Source organism: Pteronotus mesoamericanus, unplaced genomic scaffold, assembly GCF_021234165.1.
Source record: "Pteronotus mesoamericanus isolate MK-2021 breed Mesoamerican mustached bat unplaced genomic scaffold, CSHL_Meso_final scaffold_54, whole genome shotgun sequence".
In the NCBI taxonomy this organism is placed as follows: domain Eukaryota; kingdom Metazoa; phylum Chordata; class Mammalia; order Chiroptera; family Mormoopidae; genus Pteronotus; species Pteronotus mesoamericanus.
Window position 1 is genome coordinate 25401402 of NW_026555321.1, and position 16377 is coordinate 25417778.

Genomic DNA, 16377 nt, shown 5'->3' on the forward strand with positions numbered 1-16377 from the left:
AACATAAAATGCAAAACTATAAATTTCACAGAAAATAATAGGAAAATCTAGATGACTTTAAGATTGGCAATTACTTTTTACATATAACACCAAATGCATGATCCTGCAAATAAAGAACTGGTAAGTTGCATTTCACTCAATTTTAAATTATCTGCTCTGCGAAAGACACTGTCAAGAGAATGAAAACGCAAGTCATGGAGAAACACAAGACATGGAGAAAATACTTGCAAAAAAGACTTTCCTGATAAAAACTGTTATCCAAAATATACAAAGAACACTTAAAAGTCAACAATAAGAAGATGAACCACTAGATTAAATATAGGCTAAAGACCTAAACAGACACCTCACCATATAAAATACACAAATGGAAGATAAGCATATGAAAGGATGCTTAATATCACATCATCAGGGAAATGCTAATTAAAACAAAACTGAGATACAACTATACACCTATTTGAATGGCCAAAATTCTGAACGGTGAGAACACCAAATGCTGTTGAAGACCAGGGGCAACTCTCACTCACTGCTGGTAAGAATGCAAAATACTACCATCACTTAGGTAGACAGCTTGGTGGTTTCTTACAAAAATAAACATACTCTTACCACACAATCCAGTAATCATGCTCATTGGTATTTACCAAAAGGAACTGAAAACTTATGCCCCCACAAAAACCTGCACATGGATATTTATGGAAGCTTTCATCAAAACTGGCAAAACTTGGAAGCACCAAGATATCCAGAATTCAGTAGATTAATGGATAAACTGTAATACATATAGACAATGAAATATTTAGCACTAAAAGGAAATGACTTATACCATGAAAAGACTTGAAGAAACCTGAACTGCATCTTACTAAATTAACGAAGCCAATTTGAAAAGGCTAAATAATGTATGATTCCAACTATATGGCATTTTGAAAAGGCAAAACTAGAGGTACAATAAAATAAAATCAGTGGTTGCCAGAGATAGGGGTCAGGGTGGGAAAATGCACAGGCAAAGCATAGAGGGTTTGCAAAGCAGTGAAAATCCTACGTATGGTATTATAATGACACATATACTCCAAGGTCTGTCCGGAAAAAGTCAAACCATTGTTAATAGAATGAGAACTGTTGGTACAACACTGATGGAACCTGGCAGCCAAGGAGAGTAGAATGAAATGTCCAAGTGTGAACAATGGTGACTTCACTGTACTAGTCAGTGGGGATAGTAGACACCACTGAGTGAGCATGTGTACTGTGTAATCATCGCATTCAAAATGACAGAGTAGAGCAACGGATCTGCAACAAACTTTGTGTTAAGCTTGAACATTCCTCTGTGGAAGCTAGTTAGATGATTTGGAAGACCACAGCTATGGGCAACTGGTGATTGGCAACTTCATCACAACAACGTTCCACATCTTATGGAATTTTTTTGTGTAACATCAAATCACCCAGGTGACTCAGCCCCCTTACAGCCCAGATTTGGTGCCCCGCAACTTCTGGCTTTTCCCAAAACTAAAATCACCTTTGAAAAGGAAGAGATTTTAGACCATCAATGAGATTCTGAAAAACACATGGGGCGGCTGATGGTGACTGGGAGAACTGTGTGAGGTCCCGAGGAGCTTACTCTAAAGGGGACTGAGGTGTTATTGTCCTATATATGGTGTTTCTTGTATTTTATATTTTCTTCATTAAATGTCTCCATTTTCATATTACATGCCTGTATACCTTCTGGACAGACCTCATTATGTCATACATTTGTCCAAATCCATATAATGCACAACACCAAGAGTGAATCCTAAGGTAAACAATGGACTTTGGGTGATTATGATGTGTCAGTGTAAGCTCAGTCTTGATAACAAATGTACCGTTCTAGTGAGTGATATTGATAATGGGGGAGGCTACATGCACGTATAGGGGCCACAGATATATGCAAAATCACTGTATCTTCCTCTCAATTTTCTTGTGAACCTAAAGCTGCTCTTCAGAAAGTTTTGCTTAAAAGAAACAGACACACAAAGACTCTATGTATTATTATACTATAAAATGTGTATTCTCTATTTGATAAGCTTGACTTAAGTTTCTCTGAAAAGTGATCATGAGACTCCTATACCCACACCTTAAAGTGAAAGTTATTACTGCTAACAACACAGTATAAATTGGTCACGTGAAAGAAAGGCAGTCTTGCTTTAAGTAAAATACTGCAAAAAAGCTAGCAGACCTATTATAATTTCATGCATCAAAATTAGACTTCAAGGACTTACTGTAAGTAAATATCCTGAAGAACTAGAAGTAAACTAAAAGAGGAGAGCAGAGGGTTGGATGTACAATTGTACTGTGATTGTTTGCTGAGCTATGAAAAGCAGTGTTGAATAATGCCAAGGTAGAAACAACCAACTACCAGAAAGTGGTAGAGCGCCCAAGAAAACATAAAATCTTGCATTCTTTTACAAAACCCAAAACAATTAGTAATTAAAAATTATATTGGACAGTATAACTGGTGAACTTACATACATGTTCAAATACTTGAACTAAAATAAGGGAAAATCATAGATCAAAGTAATGAAAATTAGTACCCATATTCTCCACTCTGTCCTTATGCTTATATTTTTCAAAAATATACACATATCGTAATAGTGATACTGACCAAATAAAACAAAATATATACACCTTGCAATAAGCACATTAGAAGGAAAAAAGACTATGGTTCTTTCTCCTTTACAACGGAGAGGGCTGGAAAACTCATCTGTCATATTCAGAGGGGCTGGAGACTCAAACAGCCATCTTTAGCAGTGTGCTTAAGAGGACAGAATTAATGACTTGTTGGCTTGACTGGGGACTTGACCAACATGTAGCTGGGAAGAGACAGTCCATAAAGTCCGGGCTGGTGGGACAGAGACTGAGAAGATTGTTATGTGACTGAGAGAATGAATACAAATGGAACTGAGTAAATAAGTAAATATACTGAGATTAATAGGAATCCAGATTTCTCACTGCCAAAGAGGAAATTAAAAATATGGAACGTCAAAGACTAGAAAAAAATCTCCTAGTGCGGGATCCAAATTAAAGGCATTGGTAAGAAATCATAGTTTTTAATAGATAAAAGAAATATATCTGCGCTTGTATTCGCCCAAATATATGCAATCACAGACATACGAAGTCTGTCCTGAAGGTATTCAGCCATGTACTACGAAAAAGAGAGATCTAATGAAAAAGACATGAGATAAAAGAAAAATTGTACATAGGACAATGATGCTTCAGTCCTTTTCCAAGTAGGCTCCTTGGGACCTCACATAATTCTCCCAATCACCATCAGCTGCCCCATCATATTTCCTGGAGTCTCACTGATAGGAAATCTCTTCCCTTTCAAAGGTGGTTTTAGTTTTGGGAAAAGCTAGAAGTTGCAGGGCACCAAATCTGGCCTGTAGTGGGGCTGAATCACCTGGGTGATTTAATGTTTTGCCAAAAAACTCTGCATGAGACGTGATGTGTGAGGGGGAAGATTAGTCATAATAAAGCTGCCAACCACCAGTTACCCATAACTGCAGCCTTCTGAATCACCTGAATAGCTTCCACAGAGGAATGTTCAAGCATAACGCAAAATTTAATGGAGATCTGTTGCTCTATTCACTGTCATTTTGAGTATGATGGCCACACAGTACACATGCTCACTCACTGGCATCGACTGCCTCCACTGACTAGTACAGTGAGGTCACCATTGTTCATACATGTGCATTCCAGTCTACTCTTCCTGGCTGCCAGGTTATATTGACGTCACTCAAATTGTTCTCATTCTATTAACAATGATTGGACTTTTTCAGGACAGACCTCATACATATATTATCTTGCTGCTTCATGAAAAGGACTAAATGCAATTGAATGCCAGTAACAATGAGCATACCTAGTCCACAGTTCTTAGATTCGAAACATTTTTCACAAATAAAAGGAATCAGGACTCCCTGGAGAAATTACTGATTCTAAAACTGGGGTAGAGAAAATACCAGATGAGCCTGAAACACTTTGTTGTGTCAGAAAGAAGGAAATGTTCAAAGAATGATTGGGACATGTCAAAAAGATCCAGGAGAGAGCTTGAATGGGCTACCACTGGCCAAATCTGGGTCATTCTGAACATCTAAATAAATGACAGTAACTAATTATAAGTCACTGAATAAAATAGAAATCATGAATCCTTATTACTATAAGAAAGAAAAAGTAAGTAAAATCTCTCTCTTATAGTATAAGCCAACTAATAAGTCCAAAAGGAAAAAATAAATTTGAGAATCAGCACTTGGCAAATCACTATAACAGCAATTTACGCAAGGTACATTAATAAATATTTAAAAAGCTGGATAAAAATCTGATTTAAAACAGGAGGTCTAGTTAAGAGTCAAAATATACCCTCCATAAAGTGCTTACTAACTTTATAGAGAAAAACCTAGTAGATCAAGAGATAACAATTAACATCAATAGTAATCAAACTGACACTGGTGCTTCCTGATACAATGCAGTAAAAAGAACACTCCATCACTCCTATAGTCTTCATGCTAAAGATGCATAGCTGGAATCATGATAAAAGATTAGGCAAATCCAAATTGAGTAACATTGTACAAAGTAACTTTTTCTTTAAAAAATGTCAGTCATTATAATAAGACTGAGCCACTTAGAATGAAGGAAACTAAAGACACAAAAATAAAATGCAACAAGTAACCCTGAGTTGGATCCTATACCTAAGAAGGACATTACTGATCCAACTGGCTAAATGTGAATGTAATGTATGGTTTAGACAACAGAAGTATATTGATATTATTTTCCTGATTTTTATAAATGGATTCTGGTTAAGTATGAGAATGTCCTTGTTTCTAGGAAATACACACTGAAGAAATAAGGGGTGAAAAGGACATGATGGACAGGATATTGCTTAATCTCAAATGATTAAAAAATTTCATTCACACACAATTTGGTAAACCATGTGATAAAATACTAGCTGCTGGGGAAGTTGAATGAAGGCTATATGGGAACTTTTATACTCTTATGCAAGTTTTCAATAAGTTTCAATTTTTTTTTAATATTTGATATTTCCTTTCCCTAAAATTGAAGGTTGCGAAGACTCCTCATCATTCTGTAAAGAAAAGTCTACGTAGAAGAACCCCACAACCTCTTATCTAAAGGCTGATTCATGATATGCATTCTCCAAAGTCAACCATTAAGGTTTTGTGCCTGAGTTTCTGCCATAAGAAAATTAAGACATATTTTATTTATAACATAAGTGTTTTAGATTAGAGCAATGTTTCTGAATCTTGGTATTGATATTTTTGTTGTAGGAAGACAGTCCTGTACATTGTAGAAAATTTAGCAGCAACCTTGAACTCTACTTACTAGGTGCCAGAAGTAACCTCCCGAGTCCTGACAAGAAAATCTCTAGCCATTATGCTAAATGAAGAAGGCCAGTCACAAAAAGATAAAGTACTGTATTTATATGAGGTATCTAGATAGTGAAATTATTCATAGACAGAAAGTAGAAGAGTGGATATCAAGGGCTGTGGCGAGAGGAGGAAAATATGGAGTTGTTTAATGGATATAGAGTCTTTAGTTAGGCAAGGTGAAAAAAATTCTAGAGATAAGTTGCACTTAACATTGTTAAGAATATTGTGAATATACACATAACACTTCTGAATTATATACTTAAAAATGATTAAGTGGTAAATTTTATGTGTATGTTATCAAAATTTTTAAAAAATTTTTTAGCCCTGACTGGTGTGGCTCAGTGAGTTGGGCATTGTCCCACAAACCACGAGGCCACTGGTTCAATTCCCAGTCAGAGCACATGCCTGATGCCTAGGTGGCGGGCCAGGTCCCCGGTTGGGGACATGCAAGAGGCAACTGACTGATGTTCCTCTAGCACATCAAAGTTGCTCTCCCTTTCTTTCTCCCTCCTTTTCCCTCTCTTTAAAAAATAAATAAACAACATCTTTAAAAAAAAGTTCTAATTCCATGAGTAAGTTTAATTCTGTTAGTAAGGTGATAGTAAATTCAACTGATGAACTGTGTGTATGTACACATATTATACATATGTATACATGTTTTTTATATGTACCTGTAAATACACACGCACACAATTCAGCAAGCTGACCTGTGTTGATCTTATTAAGGAATGTAACCTGCCCTTGGCATATATATGAATAGTCAATTAAAACAGTTCTATTCATATCCTGTCATTCAAAAGACCATGTTAGAAAAGATATGTCTTTTTAAAAGTTATAATCAATAACAGCTCTAGGAAAGGAGAAAGAGTACCTAACACAGGGTTCCTTTACTGAGAGAAAACAGATACAACCAGGAATCAGATCTGCTAAGAGCCATGCAGCTAGTAAGAAACAGTCTGAGGGGGACTCTAGCTTAGTATTAAGGGATCCAAGGAATGGGAGGAGGCTGGGGAATCATCAGAGGGGTTATAAAGTGATCTGCAGGTGGAGCAGCTCCTTATGTTAAGCATGCTCTTTCCTCTGAGCTGAACTCATTTGAAAAAATAATGAAAGAAAACTTCCCTAATTTGGTGAAGGAAATAGACAGGAAGTCGAGGAAGCACAGAGTCCCAAACAAGATGGACCCAAACAGGACCACACCAAGACACATCATGATTAAAATGCTAAAGCTTAAGATAAAGAGAGAATCTTAAAAGCAGCAAAAGAAAAGCAGAGAGATACTCTACAAAGGAGTTCTCATAGGACTGTCAGCTGACTTGTAAAAAGAAACTTTGCAGTTTCTTTTTACAGGGACTGGCAAGAAGTATTTAAAATCATGAAAAGCAAGTACCTGCAACCTAGATTACTCTATCGAGCAAAGCTATCATTTAGAATGGAAGTGCAGATAAAGTGCTTCCCAGACAAGGTAAAACTAAAGTAGAGTTCTTCATCACCAGCCATTATTATATGAAATGATAAAGAAGAAAAAGATCAAAACTACAAACATTAAAATGGCAATACATTCACAACTATCAACAATTGAATCTAAAAAACAAACTAAGCAAACAAGCAGAACAGAAATGGAATCATAGATATGGAGGTCATTTGGAGGGTTATCAGTTGGGAAGGAAAGGGGGTTAAAGGGGGAAAAGATGCAGGGATTAGGAAGTATAAATTGATAGGTGCAAAATAAACAGGGGGATGTTAAGACCAGTATAGGTAATTGAATAACCAAAGAACTTATATGCATGACCGATGCACATGAACTAATGGTGGTGGGGGGCGGTAATTACTGGAGGGACTGGGGGTACCAGGTGGAGGGGGCAAAGGGGGAAAAATTGGGACAACTATAATAGCATAATCAATAAAATATATTTTTAAAAATGAATAAAGAAATGAAATCTTTTTAAAAAGATAAAATTTAATTAAAAAAAGAATTGTTAAATGTAGAACTCCTTCTACGGCATAGGTGGGGTTGTAAATTTTCCATCTTGTATGGTATGTAATTTGGCAGAATTCTTACAAAAGAGCACATACCTTTCGATCTAATCATTTCATTTCTAGGAATCCATCCTATGAAATACACATATGTATAATAAAGTATGTTCAAAATATTAATTGCAGCACTGTTTTAGTGTAGAATAGTTAGAAGAAAGCAAAACATCCATTATTAAGGTTATGCAGATACTAAAAATTAATGCCATGGAATGTTAAGAAGGCTTAACATACAGACAAGATAAGACCCACAACATGCATTAAATGAAAAGGGAAGAGATTACATAATAAAAAACTCATTTTTTTAAGAAAAGGATATTGACATTTACACATAAAGGCATATAAATGCATACAGAGCAGTAGGTTTGGTAGCTACAAACTAAACTATTTACAGAGGTATCTCTGAGGAGGAAAGTTTCTGGGAGTTACAGAAAAAACTTTTATTTTTGGTTTCACAATTTATTAACTGCATTATGTACCCAATTTTAAAAAAGAGTGTATATCAAACCTGGGCAAGAATATTACAGCAATATTAAAACTAATGAATGGTAACTAAAAATAGGCATTAGAATGAAGATATTCCTATATAACTGTTATCTCTTAAACTATAATTATGTGTTTTAGAAACTGCCTGACTGATAAGTGTATAGTAGTAATAAGCTTCTTTTGCTCCATTACAGAGAACTACTTTGAAAGTATTTGTAGTAGCAGATAACCAGCACTACAGAAATTTTTTGAAGATTTTATTTATTTATTTTAAGAGAGGGAGAGGGAAAGGGAAAGAGAGGAAGAGAGACATCAATGTGAGAGAGAAACATTGACTGACTGCCTCTCATATATGCCCTGACCAGGGACCAAACCTGCAGCCCAGGCATGTGTCCTGACCGGGAATCAAACCAGCAACCTTTTGTTTTGTGGGATGATGCTCAACTGAGCCACGCTGGTCAGGGGAACCTATAGAAATTTTTGAGAACTCTAATGGTAAAGCAGAAGATAGCCTGTGCCAGACATTTCTCCAAGAAGCCAACATTAAATATTGGGTTGAGTCACTACAAATGACAAAGACATTTACATTATCTCCATTTTGCCTGTCAGCCTCTATGTAATTACCAATCTATATGGAATGGCTTTACTGAAAATGGCTTTACACTTAGAAGTTGTAAACTGATCACATGAAAAAAGAATATCAGATTAGATCTCAGCAAAGTGTTGAACTAAAAAAGCTTTTTAAATTAAAAATATAGATGGTAGAAATATTATACATATATTATGAGCTGAGTAAACAAAGTAATATGTTTTGTAGTGTTTGGGCAGGAAAAAAAAAGGGAATAGTGTGTGTGACAAAGACTGCTGTTTTCCCTCAATATGCATTTTCCTCTTCCTCCTTAAATAGCTACAATCTCTTACTTTTAGCCAAGCACAAGACTGCCTAGTTAAAGACTACATTTCCCAGCCTCGCCTGTAGCTAAGGATGGCCACATGACTAAGTTCTGGCTAATGAGATGTAAGCAGACATGAGGCAAGTCAGTGATACCCTCAAAAAGAATGAGTGTGGCCTTTAGTCTTGCTTTTCCTGTTCTTGCTGTAGAAAACTCAAGCACCAATATTAAACCATGAGATAGAAACTACGTGTTCAACTTGGAAGCAAAACAAGATGGAAGAAACCTGGGATGATTATATCTGCTCTGTATGTGAGAGAGGGAAAAAAAAAATTACAGCCTGGCATGCCTGCTCTGTTACATGAGGAAAAAAAAAAAGAAAAATTAGTTTCCTTCTTCAACTGAATTATGTTCACAAAGACCACATTGTAAATCTATGAGATGTCATAACATCCCTTATGAACTAGATGCTGAACTTGTGTTTACATCAGAAAAGGGCTTACCACTGAACACAGACCACTTATAGACAACTGCCATTTAACATAACATTAGCATGTACATACTCACGCACACGCACAGACTGTTCTTGCATATGAGTGTGGTCTTCCGTAAGTTCAGTGCCATAAGGAAGATGAAAGTAGCTAATAATAAGCACAACTTTATATAAGAAAGGGCCATTTTCAAACCTTGATACTTACTGATACATTAGCACTATCGCTGCTTGCAATCTCAGCTGCCTTTTCGATAATCTGTTTAAAAAGATTTTTAAAAAATCAATTTTGGCTCCTGTATTTGTAAAATTTTAAATATAAATGACTACACTTGTACTTAGAATACATGTAGTCTGGCATTTCTATGCTTTATAATGTAAACATGAATTTTAAATGCAAAATGGTATTATGCGGTGATTCAGAATCTTCAAACTCCTGACAACTAGGAATCAAGCATTACTATAAAGGACTGTGGCTCCTGGGATGCACTAGGGTAGTCTGTAGATAAAATGAATAGCTGCTTGCATATGGATGTGGAAAAAATTAATATAGGTAAATGTCTTCTAATTAAGAAAATAAAGAGGTACATTAGCGTTACTAAGATAAAGTAAATTTTGTCATGTCATGTTTTCTTTGGATTAACAGATATCAAAAGTGTAAAGTAATGTCAATGGAGACCCTAAAAACATTTTTCAAATCATTAAGTTCCAAAGGACTCTAAGTCTTGAAAAGATGGGACCCTAAGGATCCAGGAAGAAGATGGGTAGAAAAGAATCTGAGAATCCATTATCTGAATTAGGTAATCTTCAACTAATAATTTGTCCGTATCGTCATTTGTAAAATGTGATGACAATTAGCATCCGATTTCATAATGCTGTTTTAATGATCAAATGTAATTATGGTTATTAAAATTAAGCAATAAAAATAAAATTGATTTGAAAAGCAAAATTATGCAAGTAATTACAGCAAGAAGACATTTTTTAAAATGTGGAAAACTTTCTTTTTATATCAGTATATTTGAGTTGGTGTTTAAATGATCATATAAAAACTGTACTATTAAAGGAAACCCAATAAGTATAAACATATTTAGACATTTAAAGATGAAAATCTTCATCCCAACTTGACCTTCAAAGGCAAAGGAAAGATCAATGACAAGTTCAAGATGACTTAAGCATTGCTGAAATAAAACATTCTTATAAAACTAGACTTCCCTTGAAATATTAGATTAAAAACATTTGTATTTGCACAGGATATTATATTTGTAAAAATGCTTCAAAAGGCATTTCATCTGATTCCAAAATAAGTATGACTGATTGTCAAACAAAACATAATTGAACACAAAAATAGGCACATCGAGGACCACTATTCCTATTCTAAGGAATAAAGCCATGACATAAGTGGAATGGATGAATCAAAATGTACCTTTTTTTACTCATTGTACACTAAGGTATAGGGGTCTTGATATATTTGTGATTTCTGCTGCAATAATCACAAAATATTATTGATCAGGAAAACATTTTACAAGAATTGGAAATGAAAAGTTACTTTTTAGGTGGATAAAATTCAATTAAAATGCAAGTAAAAAAAGAAACATTAAGTTATATAAATTTAATTTACATACTGCTTTTAAAATCTACTCTCTATGGGTCTGGTAGTGTTGAACACTGAAATACAATTTAAGTTTATAGGTGGATTAATTTAAATGCTAATTAGTCTAACACCATTTTTTAAAGGTAACTGGTTTTCAAATGAATTATGGAAATAAAAGAAACATTATTTGAGAATTTGCTTGAAGATTTCATCATAAAAATCAGCACCAATCATACCTGAAACAAAAATGCCAAACCTGAAGATAAAACATGACAGCTTAGTTCACTTAGCATGTAATTATCGTAGCTCTATTTTAAGCCCCCATGAGATATTTTCTTTATCCCCAAGATATGCAGCTTTATACTAAGGAAATACATTTAAAAATGGAAATCCTTGCTATAGATTCAAATAATAGTATGTTAGGAAGTCCTACTAACAGTAATATTCAACATAAACCATCTTTTCTTTGAATACCAACTCTAATGCAGCAGTGATTATGTCTTTAATCTTAGAAGCAGCATGCTGGCACGTTTCAGTGTACATTTCACATGTTCTGGATTACATATAAATTCATTTATAGTCCTTTTAAGTTGAAAGAACCTGAGAACAATTCATGATTCCCTCATTTTATAAATGAGGAATCTGAGCTCCAAAGATAACGTATCACACACGGTAAGTGACAAAGCCAGAACTAAATAGAGTTGGCTCCCTGCTTAATGGTCTTTCCACTGAACCAAGCTGTCAATTTATGTGACATTTTGAAACAGGAATAGAAATAGACATACAGAGTTTATTTATAAACATGTAGAGCCAGAAACGAATAATTCAATTATTCCATGTACAGTACAGTCCTTTAAAAAGTTAGCTTACCTTATCAAAGGGAGGGTAATAATAAGGTTGTTTTTTATTTTCTGGGAATCTGATATGCAAAGCGGTTGCATTTTCAGTATATGGATTTGTTTGAACAGTTCCCATTGGATTCAACATTTCTTCAAGTTCATCTAAAACATGCAAACAATTTTATCTCTTAAAAAATATTTTTGAAACTAAAAATTAAACTTTAATGGATTTCGACCATGAAGATTATTTTAGAAAGTGTTGTCACCTAAGGAAGTTTGACAAACAATTTCCTCAGTAAGTCTCTAATTTTCTGTTAATGTTTAGCACAAAATTTGAATCTGAGTTTACATACATTTTTTAAGTGAGAAAATTAACAAATATTAATAGCTACCTCAGCCCTTTCTTCAATTTGGTAAGTATTCTCAATTAGGAAAAAAAAAATTACTTGAAACTGCTCTCCCTCCATCAAAATCAGGTGGCCCACAGGATTTATTATTTCATCACTACAGATTTTTTAATCACATATAATCTGATTTCCATGACCATCACAGTATTCAAAGCAATGATTTTCAAAGTCATCAATGACATCCCTTTGACAAACTTAATATTCCTCTATTATGCCAAACTGCTGATACAAGCTAAACACTTCCCTGGTAGTTTCTTTAATACTCCATTCAAGTGGTACTCCTTTAACCTCACCACCTGCTTCTTTCTTCAAGGCACTCTTTCCTCTTCTCTACCACTCTAAACATAGTCCATTCACAACACTGCTCAATAGAATCTTAGAATTTCAGTGTTGTCATAAAACTGGAGTTCATATAACTTTCTCATTTCACAGATAAGTAAACTGTTGAAGAGACATGAAATCCAAGACGAGAGCAATGTCTCTCCCCTGAAGTCTCTCCGCTCTAAAATTAATTCCTCTTTTCTTATATTGATTTTTAAGTTACTCTCTATTTCCTGAAAAAGTTTGACTAAGGCCAATGAAAAGACAGTTTGCACAATCAGAATTATCTCCCAAAACTAAAAAATCTTTTAAAAATTACAAGTTTCAGCTACTTAATTTTTTGCTCATCCTTTTTAAAACTCTCTCAATTTCAGATTCCATTTTCACTGGACTGAAGCAATTCTCATAATTTATATACCTCTAAAGCTGCCTTCTCAGTAAATTATGATCCTATACTTGCTAAGTATACTTATTTGCCCTACTAATTATAACCTACCTAAAGTCAAATGTAGCATTTTAGTATTCTTATCAGCCCAAAACTTTATGGAGGTAGCCATATTTAAAAGTGATCACAAACCCCTGGCTGGGTCACTTGGTTGGTCGGAGCACTGTCCCATGCACCAAAGGGTTGTGGATTTGATCCCCAGTGAGGGCACATGCCTAGAGGTTTTGGTTTCAATCCCTGGTTGGGGCACATACAGAAGGCAGCCAATCAAATGTTTCATTGGCATTGATGCTTCTCCCCCCATCCCCCTAAAATCAATGGACATGCCCTTGGGTGGTAATTTAAGAAAAAAAGATCACAAAAAAGGTAGTCTAATATATCACAAATGCAAAGTACAAATTGGTACAAGACAGCAACTTGTGATTATTTATCAACATTACAAATGTATTTATTCTTTCACTCAATAAAGCCACCTCTGGGAATTTATCTTAGATATATACCTGCACATAGGCAAGGTTATTCCTTATAACTATGAAAACTATCAAAAGAGAGCTCTGCTTTGAGACGAAGCAGCAGCACATTATGTAGAGAGAAAAGGTTAAAAGGGCATAGAGCAGAACACTGCACAGAATATGCTATTTTATGAAGAATAAGGAGAAAAATTAAAATCTACATTTTAATTTTCTAGTATATACATAAAAAATTCTGGAAAAACACAAAAGCAACCAATAAAAGTGATTATTGATGACCTAGGAACTCTAGATAAAAGATTATTTGTAGTTCATTTCTGTCTTCCTTCTACTGGGGTTAAACGTGACAATTCTACAACTGATATATGCAGTGCAAATGTGTTCATTTATTATTTTCATGTTACATTTTGTTAGAGATAAAGCTAAGTTCATGGTGTGCCAAGCTAATACCATCAAAACTTTTTCTAAAAAGACCAGTCAAGTTGCTTGATGATTCTGGAGAACATGTGTGAGTCTAAATTAAGATTTACAAAAAAATATATTGCTGAAATGCTTAACTTTTACTCTAAATGTGAAACTGTAGTTCCTCTTAAGAAATGTGTACATCACTGCTCCCCTACATTTAGAGAACAATGTGATTAGTGAAAATTATTGGAGTTACATGCAGAAAAGGATAGGGATAACAAAATATGCACACACATAAATTAGAATGTTAGACATGTATAAACATGTTCATAATTGTAATTTATGTCCAAAACAATTGTGTGTGTATTCAAAAACAATTTCTCATGTAGCAACTACTAATACATGAACATTTTCATAAGTCTGTCCCCACAAAATAATTCAAAACTGCAAATAAGTTCCAATTTTTACTAAATATCTATGAAGACAGAAAAAAACTCACTAGTATAATACAAGTTCTACGCTAAAAATTCGACACTTGGGAGAGAGTATAGAGTAATGGATAGGGCCAAGCAGTCCTTTTGTACAAATCCTAGATTTGAACCAATTATGGAAGACTGACAGAGGTTTACTTTCCTCATCTGTAAAATGGAGATAAAACTATCGATCTTATAGGGGTGTTTTAAGTTGTATTTGAAAAGTGCAGGCATGTAAAAAGTGCTCTTCTTAGTTCATATTTCAGGCCAAAGCATTTTACTAGTCTTCCCACATTAGTGAATGTTCCTTCTACTAGTATAAAAATTTAGTACAACTAGGAGCTTGAAAAGACAATGTTATAAAAGACATTATCTCATAGGAGAAATTCTCAAAAACCTATAAATATAATATGTTTACAGTGAGAACACATTCATTAAAATAACAAAATATCCAGATACAAACACTAGAATACATTAAAATAATCTATGGGAATTTGTTTTAAAATAAACAATAAAGATACAAATTGATGTTTTCTTTACTAAACTGAAAGGAAACATTAACAAATCCACTGTGTCAAAAGTTACTCTTTAACACTAAGAACTAGAAAGTAAATCTTACCAGGAAATGAAGACCAGCTATGCAGTATTATGTCTCCAGATCTCAACTGTCCTTTAAAGTCAAAAACCATCGTATTTACCCATGCTACAGGATAATGCTGTTGAAAAAGATACCGTTGCATAAATATGCTAAGAAGTGAATTTTAAGGTGTGATCATGATCATGAATTTTGTTTCAATATTTTTAGCCCTAGAAATTTCTAGAGTTCTGGAGATATCCAAAAAAAAAAAAAAAAAAAAAAATCCATTAAAAAAACAAAAAACCCAAGATGTATATGATAAAATGTTCAACACCTTTACAATGGTTGAGAAGAAAACTCTAAGAGACAATTAAAATTTCGAAATAAAATAGTATATCCAAGAAACGGAATATTTGTTGTACAGCCACTGAAAATGATAAGGAACACTTAATGATTTAATAAAATATTCGTTGCCCTGGCTGGGTAGCACAGTTGGTTAGAGCATCATCCCAATATGCCAAGATTGTGGCTTCAATTCCCGGTCAGGGCACATTCAAGAATCAGCCAATGAAAGCAAAAATAAATGGAACAACAAATCGATGTTTCTCCCTCTCTCTATTTCCGCCTCCCTTTCTCTCTCTCAAAAATCAATCAATAAATTTAAAAAAAAATTTTTAAGAAAATGTTTGTGATATATTGCCAGGCTGTAAGTTTTGAGAGCTATCATTATATATAACTAGAAAAGGCAATGTCCCTAGGTATCATAGAATTTATTTATATTTCTAAAAAGGAAGCATCAAGCTGATAGGACTTTTAGGTAGATACTTAGGCTAATTAACTAGGTCAGTGTGTCAAAAAAAAAAAAATCTTATAAATACCCAAATGCTTTGAGTAAAATTCTATTATCACTGGGGAAAGAAACACTAACAAAGTAACTCTTTTTCTGACTTCGTCATGAAATTGTTTTTTTAATTATAATAATAACCAAAGAAAATACTTACATTCTGATGTTAAGAACAGAAGGATATAAATCCATGTAACTAAACGTAGTAATCAAGTTTTTTAAGGTATAAAATTTAATGTCCTCATCTCTCAAAAATATTTTTTCATAAAGAAAAATGAAGACTTAACTAAAAATACTAACTGAAAGAGAATGAAAAAAAAATCCACCATCCTTTGTCCACAATTTCAGAATCAGAAAGACTGAAAATTAAAGATTTATTCATAACTCTTTTTTGACAGTTTTTAAAAACGGCCAGAAATAATGTGAAATTAATAGTTTTCACTTGTCTCATTTATTGTGGATATTCATATACTTCTAGATACTGATATGTTTGATTACAGAGGAGCTCCAGACCCCACAAGGTGTGCTAAGTGAAGTATGATCTATCATCTTTTAAAATTGCACAATATTGTGAATTCTCAAACATGTAGCAGCTGAAATTTCAGTTAAGAGACTGTGGACCAGTAATTTTTAAAATTTCTTCATTGTTTGTTACCTATAGCTTCTAAAAAATATAACATTTATAATAAAGCACTTAAAG

The 16377-nt window shown here is 34.0% G+C and overlaps 1 protein-coding gene across 1 annotated transcript in view; it reads right to left on the minus strand.

Annotated features, from left to right (window-relative positions):
• Positions 1 to 16377, minus strand: part of PIK3CB (phosphatidylinositol-4,5-bisphosphate 3-kinase catalytic subunit beta) — a 165607-nt gene that overhangs the window by 41599 nt on the left and 107631 nt on the right. Inside the window, exons 10-12 of the mRNA XM_054595555.1 lie at positions 14876 to 14972; positions 11767 to 11897; positions 9514 to 9564 (exon numbers count right to left, since the gene is read on the minus strand). Coding sequence (XP_054451530.1) covers positions 9514 to 9564; positions 11767 to 11897; positions 14876 to 14972 — 279 coding nt within the window. The remainder of the gene's footprint in view (positions 1 to 9513; positions 9565 to 11766; positions 11898 to 14875; positions 14973 to 16377) is intronic.